Genomic DNA, 15,352 nt, shown 5'->3' on the forward strand with positions numbered 1-15,352 from the left:
TAAGGAGGGGGCTGGAGGAGGAAAAGGGTGGGGACATAGAAGGGGGCACAGGCACGAGCGGAACGAGATTGTGGAGGACTGCGAATGCCCAAGTGCTGCGAGAAGAGCTTGTGAGAACTGGGGTAGGAGCCCAGGGGGCCAAGTAGGCAAAGGCCACTGCCAAGGCGGCCATCTAGTAAACAACCCAGGCGGTAACCCGAGTCCCTCCGGGCGCACCATCAGAGGATGGCCCCTCCACGCCGCCAGCCTTCGTCCTGCGCCCAGCGAGCCTTCGCCCTGGGCACCTAGACGCGTTGCTGCCGAAGCCGGGTGCCTCCCGAGGCCAGTCAGGGGACTGCAAGCAAAGGGGGCAGCGCCCACGGCTCCTCCCCTCCTCTCTAGGCCTGGGGACGGGCCAGAACCTATTCCCCGAGCCCTGATTGGCTTTGGGAGGCGGCGTAGAGCCAGCTCCCTGCAGCCGGGGCTGGGGGCGTCGCCCCAAATGGCACCCACCGCCCCCAGGCTCTGCCAATCCCTGGGCACGCCCGGCGGACGCGCGGGGGTTGCCCCCGCCCCTCCTGCCTGTCAGCGTCACGCGTGACGTTACGCGTGATGGGTTGGGGGGGCGGAGGCAGGGGCGACGCGCCGAGAGAAAGGCGGGTCCGGGAGCTGCAGAGGCCAGAAGCCCAGGAGCTCAGCAAAGCGTGAGTGCTGGCTGTCCGGGGCGGGGTTCGCGGGGTTCAGGGGAGTAGGAGGTTGAGGGCTAAGAGGGAGGGAAGCCTGCCTTGGGTGTGCTCTCTATCCTATCCGGATTCAGTATCTTCGGTTCTAGGGAGGTGCTTGGGGCACGAGGGGAGGTTGGCTGGTGGGAGGAATGTCAGGGTGGGGCCTTATGTGGTCACACATTCACGTGTCTGCAGTTGATGGATATGGGGTGTGTGTGTGTGCGCGTATGTGTGAGTGTGCAAGTAACGGTCTTTGTGGGCTGGTGTATGCAGTGCGTGTCCGCCGTTTGTATATCTGTGTAGGGCATGTACGCATCTTTGTATGTGGGTATGTGAGTGTGAGTTTGTGAGAGAGGGGAGGGTGTCTCCTCCAGTGCGGGAGGAAGTGCGGTTGGAGAGGATTAGTCATATTGTAGGATTTTGCCTAACACAGCCAGCCGGCTGCTTCAGGCTTTCCTCTTGGTACTGGGTGGAGAGGGCACTTACTGACTCCTCCTTTCTAGACGTAGGTGGCTTGGGGAGAGGTGGATGGGTGTCTGTGCCAGCCCTGCCCAGCTGGGGAACAAGGAGGGCCTTGGGCCATTCAGTGTGGGTTGAGAAAAATGCCCCTGGAGAGGGGGACTTGTGCATGACTGCGGGCACGCATGCTTGGCTGGCATCAGAGTCCCCTATTTGAGATCTGGAATAGATAAGCCCCGAAGTAGCCAGTGAGCCCTTGTTCTCCTCCAATCAGGGGCTGGGGTGTGGGACGGCTTATGCCATCTTCCCAGACAGCCTTGGGGGTTTGTATCTAGGTCTTAAGGCAGCTGGGCCCTGAAGCTGACCTGAGCATGCATGTATAATGCATATAATACACACTTTTGTGCACACAGAGCACAAGAGTAGCTGCATAGGATTAGTTGCTGCTGTTGCATCAACCATACACGTGTAAATCCTCACTGATGAAAAGCTGCACGGGGCCAGAGTGCAAAAGAGATCTGTTTTTTCTGGTTCTGTTTTCCCCTGCCCCCTCCTCCAATGGCTGCAGGTCTCTGAGCCAGGGCCTTGCCTGGAAAACAACTCCTCCCCCCAACCCTTGCTTACCTATCTGGAGTCACCTTGAGCTCTAGAAGGGGTTGGTGATAGGCCCAGGGACCAGGGCAGAGCCACCAGAGGCTCCCGCAGGTTGAGTTCCTGGACTCCCTCCTTGGAGCCCTTCCGATCCTGATCTTTGCTCTGCAGAAAATGGGGGAGTTGCCCTTAGATATCAATATCCAGGAACCTCGCTGGGACCAGAGCACTTTCCTGGGCAGAGCCCGGCACTTCTTCACCGTTACTGACCCCCGAAATCTGCTGCTGTCTGGAGCACAGCTGGAAGCTTCCCGGAACATCGTGCAGAACTACAGGTAGCCCGCTGCCCCGTCCGAATGAGACCCTGGGGTACTCATTCCCTGCCATTAATATGGTACCTTTTGCATCTATCTCCTCAAGTTTGAGAGTGACCTTGTCCCACTCCTTGACCCCCTTACTCCCTAGCTCTATATGTTGGAATCACAGGCAACTATGGCACAGCGCTTCAACCCAGAGAATTTCAGGGTGTTTGGGTTGAGGAGGTGGCATTGATATTTGTGGGTGGGGGGCTGCTGTATGTTTCACAACCCTCCACAGGGTCCTGTCCCACTGCTAGGCCCACCCTCTTCAAGGACAGATGGGGCTCAAAGTTGAGTCCCAAGGAGATAGGAGAGCACCCCCTTGTCCCCAAGAGGAAATACCTTTGAGATGCCCCCAGCCATTTTTGACCCACTGGAAACTACCATTACCCATGACCAGGCATTTAGGCAGAAACAGAAGGGCACCCTTCTTTATGTGGCTAGAAGGAAAATGGAAATAGGAGCCCCTCTGCCCTTCTGGAAGATTTGACTCCCCCAGAGACAAGGAGCTCCTTTATTCTGAGACTCAGGGCCAAAGTTCCTGGTCCTCTGGCCAGACTTTCCCTGAGCTAAGTGGTCAGGGCTGGTGGGGGCAGATCTGCCCCTAGAATTGCCTGTCTGTTCCCTGACATTCTCTGCAGGGCCGGCGTGGTGACGCCAGGGCTCACTGAGGACCAGCTCTGGAGGGCCAAGTATGTGTACGATTCTGCTTTCCATCCGGACACGGGGGAGAAGGTGGTCCTGATTGGCCGTATGTCAGCCCAGGTGCCCATGAACATGACCATCACTGGCTGCATGCTCACCTTCTACAGGCAGGTCCTGCCCCGTGTGTCCCCTCCCTGAGCACTCTGTCCAAGCTAGAGTGTAGCCTGATGACTAGGTGAGGCCAGTTTGGGCAGAAAATAGTGGGTGAATGAGAGCTTGTGTTAGAATCCCTCGCATTCCTCAGAACTCAGCCCCAGGGCTCCTCCCACCCCAGAGACAAGTGTATGTGGTCGTGTCAGTGGGGAGGGTCGTGCAGAGGTCACCGAAGCAAGTTCTAAGGTCATCAGCTGGGTCCCTCCTGAGGGTTTGGGAATAACCTTTAGGGTTTCTTTATTAGGGTTTGAGGATAAGGGACACTGTAGCAGGAGCAGCAGTAAGTGTCTCTGTTCCCTCAGGAAGACCCCGACCGTGGTGTTCTGGCAGTGGGTGAATCAGTCCTTCAATGCTGTTGTTAATTACTCCAATCGCAGTGGCGACGCTCCCATCACTGTGGGGTGAGAGCTCATCCCCTCACCGGGACTCCCCACCCCGCCACTCTCTCCCTGCCCTGGCCTCCCCAGGCCTACCATTGCTCCCTCTTGTCTGCTCCTGTTCCTCAGTGCTCCTGCAGCCCGTGACTCAACTCCCTCCCCTCAGTCCGCCCCTCTCCCCACTCTCCTGGCCTGAGGGCTTGGGGTCCTCTTGCCTGTGCTAAGGGAGGCCCTGTCCGAGGGACTGGAGCTTCCAGGCAAGTCTATGCTGTAGCAGGGGAGGAATTTCTCTGCCCGTCACGCCTCACGTATTGAGGATTTTGACGTGTCCCTGAAGGAAAGAACCACACGCTGGACTGTTCACCTCCAGCCTTGTGTCCTGCCTCTTCCACCCACAGGCAGCTGGGAACAGCTTATGTGAGTGCCACCACTGGGGCCGTGGCCACAGCCCTGGGACTCAAATCCCTCACCAAGGTAAATGCCCCCCCCCCATTGTACTGCCCCCTCACTTACCCTTTATCTGTCTCCCTCTTCCCCATCGCTCTTCCACACCAACCTACAGGCTCCCCACATCCCTCCCCAGAGTTCTTCACCACTCCATGGCCCTTAGGGCCACTAAACGATATATTTCCTCCCCCCAGCACCTGCCCCCCCTGGTGGGCAGATTTGTCCCCTTTGCAGCTGTGGCAGCTGCCAACTGCATCAACATCCCCCTGATGAGGCAGAGGTGAGTGGCTCCAGCTCCTGGCATGCGGGCCCAGCGTGCAGGCAGGCACACCATCCCGCCATGCCGACTGGCCCATGGTGGGGACCGTCCTCTCCCTCTCCAAACAGAAGCCTCTGGGCACAGTCTCAGTCTGACTCTGGGATCCTGGAATGATATCTGAATCTGTGATATCTGACGGGACCCCAGGGAATAGCTGCCCGTGAGGGCAGTGCAGGTAGGATGCGGGCCTGTGATCTGACCCCCACCCCCTTCCCTTTTCAGGGAACTGCAGGTGGGCATCCCAGTGACTGATGAGGAAGGTCAGAGACTTGGCCACTCAGTGGCCGCTGCCAAGCAGGGAATCTTCCAGGTGGTGATATCGAGAATCTGCATGGCCATTCCTGCCATGGGTGAGGCAGGGGTGCCTGGGTGGGGCATGGGAGGCTCTAAGAGAACAGGGTGCATTCTCCAGGGGTTTTGAGCACTCCCGGGGGAGTGGGAAGAGTTGTGAAGGGGATCCACCCCTCCTCAGGATTCTGACTTTCATTCCACTAACTCTTACCTCCTCTTCTGCCCTGCTCTCCCTGCAGCCATTCCCCCGGTGATCATGGACACTCTGGAGAAGAAAGACTTCCTAAAGGTAGGCCACGCCCACCTTTCCCACCCTGGAAGAGGTGACGGCTGGGAGCAGAAGTGACCAGTCCCCAACCCTCTTTCCAGCTTGGCCCAGGAGTCTGAGACTTGCTCCCTGTTGGCCCCACCCCTGGGCTGCCCCCTCCACCTTCATTCATGCATTCAGCAGGAAGGAAGTGGGCTGGGGTGAAGGAACACTGAGGGAGCAGGAGGAGAAGATAAGGAAAGGAAGGAAATGGTTTCTGTCCTGAAGAGAGCTGGTATCACTCCAGAGGCCTCTTGACACACACGGGGATGGACCACCACCATCACACTGGCCACTATATTCATGCTGTCACCTACCGACAACAATGAGACACACAGGCTCACACACGCACGAACAGAACAGAGAAGGCACAGGACTACAAGCTCATTTATTGAATCATTTATTCACCAATATATCTTGAGCACCAGCTGTGCCCACTGGAGGAACCGAACGCTGGTCCCTGTGGCTGGAGGGAATGGAGAAGGGCGTGCAGAACAGGAAAGGGACAGATTCATGCATGCTACTGGGACGGGAGCGGAGTGTTAGAGGAGGCTTCCTGAAGAAAGCAGCTCCTGGAGGAAGTGCGGAACCAATCCTGTGAGGGGAGAGTGGGTGAAGGGACACTAGGGAGGGTGTCGCAAGTAGGCGTGGCTGGACTGGAGGCTGGTGATTTGGAAATTCCAAGCCTGTTATGGTCTTGGGAGAAAGAAAAGACTCAAAGGCAGGGTTGGTGGGATAGAGCTGTGGTAGGGGAAATGTGGTGGGGGCTAGGGGAGGAGGGGACACAAGCCATCCCATTGCCTCTGTCTCCCTACAGCGTCGCCCCTGGCTGGGAGCGCCCCTGCAGGTGGGACTGGTGGGCTTCTGGTAAGTGTGTGGGGACTTAGCTAGGGTGTGTGGGAGTGCCCTTTCCCTGGTGGATGTGGGTGGGTATTTGCGGATTTTAAGATGTTTATGTACATCATTCATTCATCCATTCAGCTGGTAGGGCTCTTAGACACTTGTAGGGCATGTTGTGTGTGTTAGCAGGTGATCGCCATCCTTGAAGGTCAACAGTCTAGTTGAAGACATTCTAGTCTTTGTGTACAAGAGGAAAGCGTGGAAATATACCTTTTGGTATCATCCAGGAGTTTCATGCACGTTTAATTTCTGATTCAGGCACTCACTGGCTGTGGAGCTCTGGGTCATTGCCCTGGAGGCTCTTTCCTTAGCCAGAACCTGATGTCGGCGTTGGCCTTAATCAATCTCTACCCCTCGGGGCTGTCTCCAGGGATGGGGTGGGATGCAGGGAGGCAACAACCATAGGTCAAAACTTCACAAACCTTCCCAACACTCTTCTCCCCCCAGCCTGGTATTTGCCACCCCCTTGTGCTGTGCCCTCTTCCCCCAGAGAAGGTAAGTGCTGCCCCCGGGCTTGGTTGGGGGCTCTGAATAGGTCTCCACATCTCTGGAACCCACTGACCTTAGGGTCCTTTAGTGTGTTCCAGGAGGAGGCTTGGCAGGCACTAGACTTATTCTGGGGGTGGGGACTTGATGGTGAGCTGGGCCTTCTGGCCGTTGAAGGAGACTGTCCAGCCTGGGAGGAGGAGAGGTGGTGAGCCCTTAGGCTGATGCAGGTTGGGTTGAGGGGATCCTCAGCCTGCCTGTGCTGTTCTGTTGCAGCTCCTTACATGTGAGCAGGCTGGAGCCAGAGCTGAGAGCTCGGGTCCGTGAGCAAAACCCCAGCATCGAAGTGGTTTACTACAACAAGGGGCTTTGAGGGAGGGTCAGCCCCTGGACCCCTCTCTCACCTCCTTGGGCTGCTGCTTTAGTGGAGCCTTGCCGTCCCTGCCACTTGCCCCTCTTCCTGGTACTGGGGGGGGGGGGCTTGGTGGGGAAGCAGCCATTGAGACCAGCAATCCATAGGCTGAGAGGTGCCCCCATTAAGCCTTTTTCTCTCCTCTCTGGTTTCAAAGAGCAGGGCCACATAATCCCTTTCTCCTGTGCTCCTGTGTTTATGTATGTACACACATGATACGTGTGTATGTGTGTGTGTACATGCTGTCCTAGAAGCTAGGAACGGACGTGCTGTCCTAGGATGTCCTGATAATCTGGCTTCTCCTCTCGGCCTCTTGCCACCTGTCAGCCAGCCAGGCTACAGGACTTCCCTGCCTAAACAGTTCCACTGGCCAAGTCATTTCTGACAGCACCTCGAGGGCCCCTTCTGGACACAGGAGTAGCCAGGATCTCAGAACAGAGACTGAGGGATACTAGCAGGCCAAACGGGCCCGACTCCTTCCGACTTTTGCTTCCTGGCTCCCAGGAACTGGGCTGGCAGAGAAAGACCTATCAGGGTAAGGGAGACGGGGAGTTTGTGCACCCCCCACATCCTGAAAGAGCTCATTTCCTCTCCTCTCCTCTGTCGGAACAAAGGGGTGGTATCCTGTACAACTCTTGCCATCCTCCCCTCGCCCCTACACTGCAGTGTGGACATCTTTAGGTACATTCTTAGGAGTTCTTGGTCTGCTCTGACATCATAGACTCAAATCTACACCTATAGTCCCAACCCAAACCAAAAAGCCATGGAGGCAGAGCAAGCATTCCCCCTTTAAGAGCTCCCCGCGCCCCCTCTTGCAGAGGGACACAGCCGTGGGAATGGTGCTTAACCTCAGATACCACAGGTATCTGAGTGGAGACAACTAGCACACCCTCAAGGGCAACTAGGCCCTGAGTGTACAATCTTAAGACAGGAAATTCTGTCTTCTCTTGACTCTTGTTAGACATTCAGCAGAACCCTGACCTTAGCTCCTCTTTTTTGAGGCTTGGCCCTGCTCCTACCTCCACTCCCACCCCCATCTCCCACCCCCATCTCCCACGAGGAAGAAGGGCCCAGGCATCCATAGCTGGTCCAAAGGGCAGGTAGGCTTGGGAATGGAAGGTATGGTGTTACGCTCACAGGATGCAGAGCTTGACCTTGACTCCAACTCCCATGAGCTCTAGCTGAAGCAGTGGGTGGTGTGGAGGAAGGCCCCAGTGGGATCCTCTAAGAGCATTTTTGTGCTCCCCCAACTATCTGCTACCAGTGACTAAAACTATGATGCCATTGTTACTCAATAAACTAAAAACCGATCTACTTCTTGATCTTCACTTGATTCTGTGTTCTGAGTGCTCAGGAAGAACCAGTCTCCTGCCTTCAGCCTTCCCTCCCCCACAAAATCTAGGTTCTAGCTCTTCCCTCTCTTCTGTATGGAACCTCAGCCCCCAGCAGAGGGCACTCTGAGATTAGAAAATCAGTCCTCCATCAGCACCCAGAGTGCTAACTAAGGGGATGTAGATGCCTTCTATTCCCTTTGCAGATAGAGTCCTGGCTTCATTTCGTTCTTGGCTAGGAAGGCTGATCCCACCTACCTACCAGCTCAGGCTCTGGGCTTCTTGGTTCCCTTCAGGCATTTGGCATGGGTCGGTGGGCCTCTGGTTCCCAGGGAAGCCTCTGGAGAGAGGAAGGCTAGGGACTGTCCAGCTCCATCAGAGAGAAGTTAGAGCACCAGCACACCCTCCATACCCCTCCATGCCCCCACCAGTACAGCACAGGAACAAGCCTGGCAGGGACCATTTGCTAGTTAGCACCCCTTCCTGCCCCCCCATCCCAGGATCCTCCACTCCCCCCTTATGTAACCCTTTTTTCCCCCCCTGGGAGAAATGAGGCCAAAAGTTCATGCCTCTGAACAGATGGTGAGAGCTACTATTAAACAGTTTATAGTTAGTTGCCTCTCTTACCCCAAGTCTTGGCTTTGGAAGATTCAAAAGAATAAACATGTATGAATCTATGATAAAATCCATTGCCTACTCCCTGCAGGACATACCCCTCATCTCCCCTTTTTCAGCTCCAAACTCTCACACTAGGTGGTGGGAGACAATCTTTGGGACTGTATGGTCCCACAACAACCTGAAGTGAACCAAGGACCTTGGCCTGGGCTCTCTCACTCCTCTTGGGAAATGGAAGTTTCCTTGTATGGGCAGTGGGGGTGATACCAGCTACTGCTCATTGAGCCGTACGTGTGGTGCTGGGCCAAGTGCTTTAAGCCCACCTTTTGATCTTCACAACCCACTGGGGGACCAGACATGTTATGTCCATTCTTAGCAAAAACACAGGCTTGAAGACATTTAAAAAGTTGCCCGTGGTTCCACAACTAGGAAGTGGTAGAACCAGGATTCAAGTCGAGTCGCGTGACTCTGAAGCCACTGGGCTAAGCTTCTTCCTCACCTGCCAGCCACCAGCCAAACTTGAGATCATTCTCCTCGTCTCTCTGACGCTCCAGGGCCTCTCCTCCCTGGGCCCAGTTTGTTTATAGGCCCACAAAACTGATAGGCCCACAAGTGTACTCAGACCTTTTACTAAAGCCCGAGGAGTTTCCAAGCTTGAGAGTTTTACAGCTGAAGGAGCATAAGCAAAGATTTCTCTTCTTGATTAAAGATGGGGCAACATGGGGCGCCTGGGTGGCTCAAATCGGTTAAGCGTCCGGCTTCGGCTCATGATCTCCCGGCTCGTGAGACCAAGCTCTGGGTCGGGCTCTGTGCTGACAGCTGAGAGTGTGGAGCCGGCTTCAGATTCTGTGTCTTCCTCTCTCTCTTCCCCACCCCCACTCACACTCTGTCTCTCTTCCAAAAATAAACAAACATTAAAAAAAATTGTTTGAATACAGGGCAACACTTAGATGGGGTGCCTGGCTGGCTCAGTCAGTACAGCATGTGACTCCTGGTCTTGGGGTTGTGAGTTTGAGCCCATGTTGGGCCTAGAGTTTACTTTAAAAAAATGTTTTTAAATATGGGGTGACATTTCAAAAACCAGTTTCAATTCCATCCTGTTCTGCCAGTCTTGACGGGTGCCTCCTACCAAGCCCAGGGGGCTCTGGGTCAACTCTTGAAACCTCTTTCTGCAGGTACTGCTTTGGTCTTTGGTAACCTCCTTGAAAAGAGGCCTTGCACTCTTACTGGAAAAATCCATGTAAAATAAACCTATTTGGGGAGGGAGGTGCAGGAACCTCTGTTAAACAAAATCATTAAGAACACTTTATAACTTACTGTGTTCTGTAGATAACACTAACCCTATCAGGGAGGGAACTGGCCAAGGCACCAGTGAGGCCAGTTAGGAAGGAATGCTTTCCTGCCATCTTTCCTTCCTAATTCCACACCAGCTTCTCAGAGCAAAAGTTGGCTGTAGGCTAACTTCACAGGCTCTCTAGGGGCAAATCCTAGCCAGGTGCCTTTTCCAAACTGCTTCCACGTACTTGGAATTTTCCTGGGAAGTCAGCATTTGGACAGAGGTAGCACTTTTCTCGCTGGAAAATAATCTCCCCCATTCTTGGGCCTCCCTTCTTCCTCCTCATGCGCAGCCAGACTCTGGGAACCTTCTTTGGGAGCCTACATCTGCGTCTTAGGTCTTCCTCTCCAGCCTTTTTCCCCTGGCCTGGTTTCATCTGCTCCAGAACTCCCATCTTGCCCATTATTAAGAAAGACCACAACCGTCCCTCTCTCCCAACCCACGTTCTGAGGAGAAAAATGGCTCAGGTCTGGGTTAGGCTGGCCATAGGGAGGGAGCCAAATGGGCATATCCCACTCTTTCTTTCTTTCTTTCTTTCTTTCTTTCTTTCTTTCTCTTTCTTTCTTTTTTTTTTTAATTTTTTTTTCAACGTTTTTTATTTATTTTTGGGACAGAGAGAGAGACAGAGCATGAACGGGGGAGGGGCAGAGAGAGAGGGAGACACAGAATCGGAAACAGGCTCCAGGCTCCGAGCCATCAGCCCAGAGCCTGACGCGGGGCTCGAACTCACGGACCGCGAGATCGTGACCTGGCTGAAGCCGGACGCTTAACCGACTGCGCCACCCAGGAGCCCCTTTCTTTCTTTCTTTTAAATTTAATTTATTTTTTAAATTTACATCCAAGTTAGCATATAGTGCAACAATGATTTCAGGAGTAGATTTAGCCTGCCCTTTTCTAGGGTCACTGAGGCTGGCATCCCAGGGACAGTGGTTAGGGCCAGCTTCAGCTCCGCTCTGTGGGCGCAGGCCAATCAGACTAGGCTAGTCCCCCCTCCCCCTCGCTCTCCCGCCAACCCCCTTGCGGCGCCCTGCAAGTCACAGCCAAGCCCCTTTCCTCTCAGTCAAGCTTGTCAGTCTCAAGCCAGCCCCGCCCTGGGGGGGGGGCTGTCAGTCATCGGTAAGCCACGCCCCCTGGGGGGGCGAAGCCAGTCAGCGCAGAGTCCCGCCCCTCCTCTGGCCCTTGTCAATCAAAGTTAGGCTGGGCTCCACCTCCTTTCCGTTTCCCAGGCAACGGCTTTATCGCCGCTGGCCGGAAATGCAATTGTTCATCCCCACCTGAGCTAGGAACCTACTATCAGGTCCGCTTTCCGGGTGTCCTCGGTCGCGGACCGTTACAGCCGCCAGATCGCCTCCCTCCTTTCCAGTTTCGAAGTTCACGAGCGCCCCAGCGCCCGCCCTTTGACTTCCTGCCCGGAAATCCGCGACGTTTTCGAGGAATCGCGCGATGCCTCTCCTGGGTCCCAAGCCCGGATTTTTCCGCGGCCTACCCGACTATTGGCCCTGCCACTTGCGCTTGCATCCCACAGTTCAGGAAACGTTTACTGAACTGCTAAGAGTGGCTGTATGCTCGGTGCTGGGTAGAAATGGCCTGTTGGGTGAACAGAGTCCTTCCCCATCTGCAGGGACACAGCCTGTGCCCAGCAGTCATTAAGATGTCTCTCCCTCCTCCCCTCTACGTCAATCTCCCTGCCTGTTACAGCGATCTCGGTTTTGATGCTGCTGCGGAGGCATTCTTTTGCTAGGAATCGTGGAGGAATCTTGGCCCAGTTGCATCATACCCTCCAAGGGAACTTCCTGGGCAGCTCCCTCCTTTCTTTCTAAATATACACACCTTTTTCCTCACGGGCAGTCCTCCCAGCTCAGGCTGCCAGAAGGATAACCGCAGGCCCCAGTTTTGGGCCCCAGCCTCCTCCAGCTTTTTCTTTCCTCCTTCCAATCTGAAACCAGCAAGGTTCTGAAAACTGAATAACAACCCTTAGAGCAGGGAGGAACCCTGCATAGCTTGGGCTACAAACACAGCCCCTCCCTCCCCAACCCCATACATCCAACAGGGAAGTAAACCCGTCCCCCCCTTTTTTTTTCCAATATATTTTTTTTAGTGTTCATCTATTTTTGAGACAGAGAGAGACAGCGGGGGAGGGGCAGAGAGAGGGAGACACAGAATCTGAAACAGGCTCCAGGCTCTGAGCTGTCAGCACAGAGCCCGACGCGGGGCTCGAACTCACGGACCGCGAGATCATGACCTGAGCCGAAGTCGGACGCTCAACCGACTGAGCCACCCACGGGCCCCATTATCTTCACTTTTTTAGAACAAATTGTGATAAAACACACATAACACAAAATTTACCATCTTAACCGTTTTTCAGTGTATAATTGGTAGTGTTAAATATATGCACATTGTTGTGAGACAGGTCTTCATAACTTTTTCATCTTGCGCATCTGAAACTCTGTACCCATTAAACAACAGCTCATATATTCACTTTTTTATGCCCACACCACCCCTAGTACCGCCTGACTCACAGTAAGTACTCGATACATGTTTGCTGAATAAATGAATGTGGAATGCAAAAGAGCCCTAAAGCTCACTCATAGGTTGGTCCTAGGTAAGATCACCAGCAGTGTCTCTCTATTTTATTACTCCTCAGCAAACCTAAAATACGTCACAAATTCACAAAAGAAACAATGGTTCGCATCTTTAGTGACTTTCAGCCTGGACGATGGGGGAGCCTATCCTCCCCGGGAGGCATATCAGAACCTTGGGGCTTGAAAGGTCCCTCAGGCAAGGTGAAGGTTGCTCTAGCTGTGTCCCTACACGTGATGGCCAGTGAGAGGAGGGGCTCAGCCCCCTCTCTTTTCCAGGGCACCAAGGCACAGTGGGGTGGGGGAGGTGCTGGGTAGCAGTGATGTAAGATTAAGCATCACCCTACAATATACCTGGCACCCTACAATATACCTGGAAGCATTCCTTTTTATGATACTCAAGCCCTCTGCTGGGTCAGATTCTTCCTGCTGGATTTGCTTTCACTGCTAGTGATTTTCTTCCAGTGCCCCATTTCTGCAAGCTGGCTTCTGACACCTAAAGCCCCAGGCTGTCAGACTACCCTGCTGCTATCTGATCTCTGAGTTGTGGATAAGATTCAAGTTCTTTTTCTTTGGCCGAATCAGATGACTTCCATTCACTTGTCCCAAACTTTCCAAGACCACTAGAGGCTTGCTGTGTAAAGGAAACAGACAGACTCCCTAAATCTGTGGTTTCCCAACCGTGTACTTAGGCACCCCAGAGCACTACAGTGAATTAGTTAGGACTGTGGCAAGATATTTTCAGTTTTCTTTTTTTTTTTTTTATTTTTTTTAACGTTTATTTATTTTTGAGACAGAGAGAGACAGAGCATGAACAGGGGAGGGTCAGAGAGAGGGAGACACAGAATCTGAAACAGGCTCCAGGCTCTGAGCTGTCAGCACAGAGCCCGACGCGGGGCTCGAACTCACGGACCACGAGATCATGACCTGAGCCGAAGTCGGACGCCTAACTGACCGAGCCACCCAGGCGCCCCGATATTTTCAGTTTTCAAGAGAAGCCCAGCATACTCCACATATGCTGGACATTGCACAAACTGCTAACCCAAGTTCGTGGTTTCAAAATTAGATTGTGCTGCATTACTTTCAATGCCTTTGGGCAAAACTGGGTTTTTGATGTGCCAAAAAGCAAGAAGTACACAAAAATCAATGGGGCACAGGCAATGAGGGTGACAGCAGCCAAGCTGGTTCCAAGTGTGGACAAGTTTTGCAGATCTCAACAGGTGCACACATCCTGTTAGTAAGTAATCAAGGTTACGAATTATATAAAAATATTCTCCCCCCTCCCGCAATGTATGTGGATTTGTTTTTCAAACAGGTACAAAGGAGTTAGGACAGAAATATGTACTGAATTGCTTGGACCTAAGTACTTACACAGAACTGTTAGATATCTCTTTTGGCCTAGGGTACTGTGAAGAAAAGTGGGAAACTAAAGGTCCCATTGGAACCCATAGAAAGTTTGAGAACCCTTGCCCTAAATGCATGAAGGAAGAAATGAAGGCATGAGGGAGTACCACTAGTTTGTACTGGGTCTCAGACCTGCCCTCTACAATCTCCAGGCACCATGCCTTTGTAGGAAATTTTCTCGTATCGAATTCTTGATAATTCTTTGTGGGAAGTTCTAACCTTGTTTCAGCGATCCAGGTTGTGCCGAAGCAGAGGAGAGAATGAAGGCCGAGGAAACTGGGGCCGCTGCTTGCCCGGCTCTGCTCTGCATTAGGGGGTGGGGAGCCAAGCCTCCCTTAGGACACTCCCTCCCGGAGACCTGCCCCACATTGCGTCCCCTGGAGGCCACACTGGGTCCGTTGCCTCTGACGGACAAGCTATCGCCTCACCACTGGGAATCTGAGGACCTTTGAGCCCCAAATCGTCCCGTGGAAAGGAGGGGTGGCTGCCAATGGGGCCCCACTCAGGGATGCGCTCCTCCCTCCGTCCCCACCCGCATCCTCAGGTGACTAGCGGACGCCTTTCCGGAGCGGAGACGGCGGAGCCGGCGGGTCCCTGGCTCCCCGGCTCATACATTAAAGATGCCGAGGCGCCGGGACTGCGGTGCCACAAGCATGAAGACAAATTTTTAATCCCGAGCAAGAAGATGCCGGGAGATGGGGGGCGCGGGAGAAAAATGAATTAGGTTTTTATTATGTGTTTTATTATGCTGTAATTGAACAGGATTAGGTGAGAATACAATATATTTCTGGGGCGGCTGGAGGGGGAAGGGGGCGGGAGAGAGGCTTCCAGCGAGCGAGCGAGAGACAGCGAAGCCCGCGGAGAAGACGCGGTTCCAGAAAGCAGAGGTTCCCAGGGGAGAACAAGAGCGGCGCGGACCGCGTCCGGGGCTGGCGGGGGGTGGGAGTGGGGCACAAGCGTGACCCGCACCCCCCAGCCCCCGCAGTTTGGGCCACATGGGGATGGGTGAGGGAGACTGTATCGGTAGGACTAGGTTAGCTACAGGTCCCGCTAGTATATGCAGGAGGGGGTGGGGGGGTGGGCTTGAGAGCTGGAGGGGCTGGGAGCTCACAAACCCGCTCCAGAAGGGAAACTGAGTCGCAGAGGGCAAGGGGCGCAGCTGTGAAAGACAAGGCGCTCTGGAGTCGTTAGGGTCCCCGAAAGCCTGAGAATCCACACTTGCTTCTCACATCTCTTACCTGCACACGTCGGGCACAGGCCTTGTGGGTCAGCAACATCTCGGAGAGCCCACCTAGTGCCAGGCCCTTCCTTACTGCAGGGCCATATCCCGTCCCACTCCTGTCACCTCCGAAAAGATCCATTCTCTACTCAGGTCTAACCCAGCACCCCCACCCACCCAGCCCTGCGCCCCCGGGAGGCCTCCTCAGGGAAAGGGCACCCAGGTGAGCCCCCGCGCTGGGCTGAGCTAACCGCCCTCCACCCCTGGAACCGCCTCCCTCCCCGGAGCTCTCCTCTCGGTCCGCGCAGGCCGGGCAGCTTCATTAAGGGCCGCCGCCAGCTCCGCGTCTCACCTGCTG

The 15,352-nt window shown here is 54.3% G+C and overlaps 1 protein-coding gene across 1 annotated transcript; it reads left to right on the forward strand.

Annotated features, from left to right (window-relative positions):
* Window positions 1-84: 84 nt before the first annotated feature.
* On the forward strand, window positions 85-7,824 carry SFXN3 (sideroflexin 3). The gene is made up of 11 exons (XM_053909857.1): window positions 85-683; window positions 1,926-2,089; window positions 2,755-2,929; window positions 3,278-3,372; window positions 3,747-3,822; window positions 3,990-4,075; window positions 4,337-4,464; window positions 4,645-4,694; window positions 5,530-5,579; window positions 6,060-6,107; window positions 6,375-7,824. Exons 2-11 carry the CDS (start codon window positions 1,929-1,931, stop codon window positions 6,469-6,471), a joined length of 966 nt encoding a protein of 321 aa, XP_053765832.1. The 5' UTR covers window positions 85-683; window positions 1,926-1,928; the 3' UTR covers window positions 6,472-7,824.
* The last annotated feature ends 7,528 nt before the right edge of the window (window positions 7,825-15,352 follow it).

The sequence above is a fragment of the Panthera pardus genome, unplaced genomic scaffold (genome assembly GCF_024362965.1).
Source record: "Panthera pardus isolate Hobbes unplaced genomic scaffold, ASM2436296v1 HiC_scaffold_22, whole genome shotgun sequence".
Classification (NCBI taxonomy): Eukaryota; Metazoa; Chordata; class Mammalia; order Carnivora; family Felidae; genus Panthera; species Panthera pardus.

Coding starts and splice junctions, on each gene's coding strand:
- SFXN3 (XM_053909857.1), top strand. CDS start 1,929: ATGGGGGAGTTGCCCTTAGATATCAATATCCAGGAACCTCGCTGGGAC. Junction 2,930..3,277: donor TGCTCACCTTCTACAGGCAG/GTCCTGCCCCGT, acceptor TCCCTCAGGAAG/ACCCCGACCGTGGTGTTCTG. Junction 4,695..5,529: donor AGAAGAAAGACTTCCTAAAG/GTAGGCCACGCC, acceptor GTCTCCCTACAG/CGTCGCCCCTGGCTGGGAGC.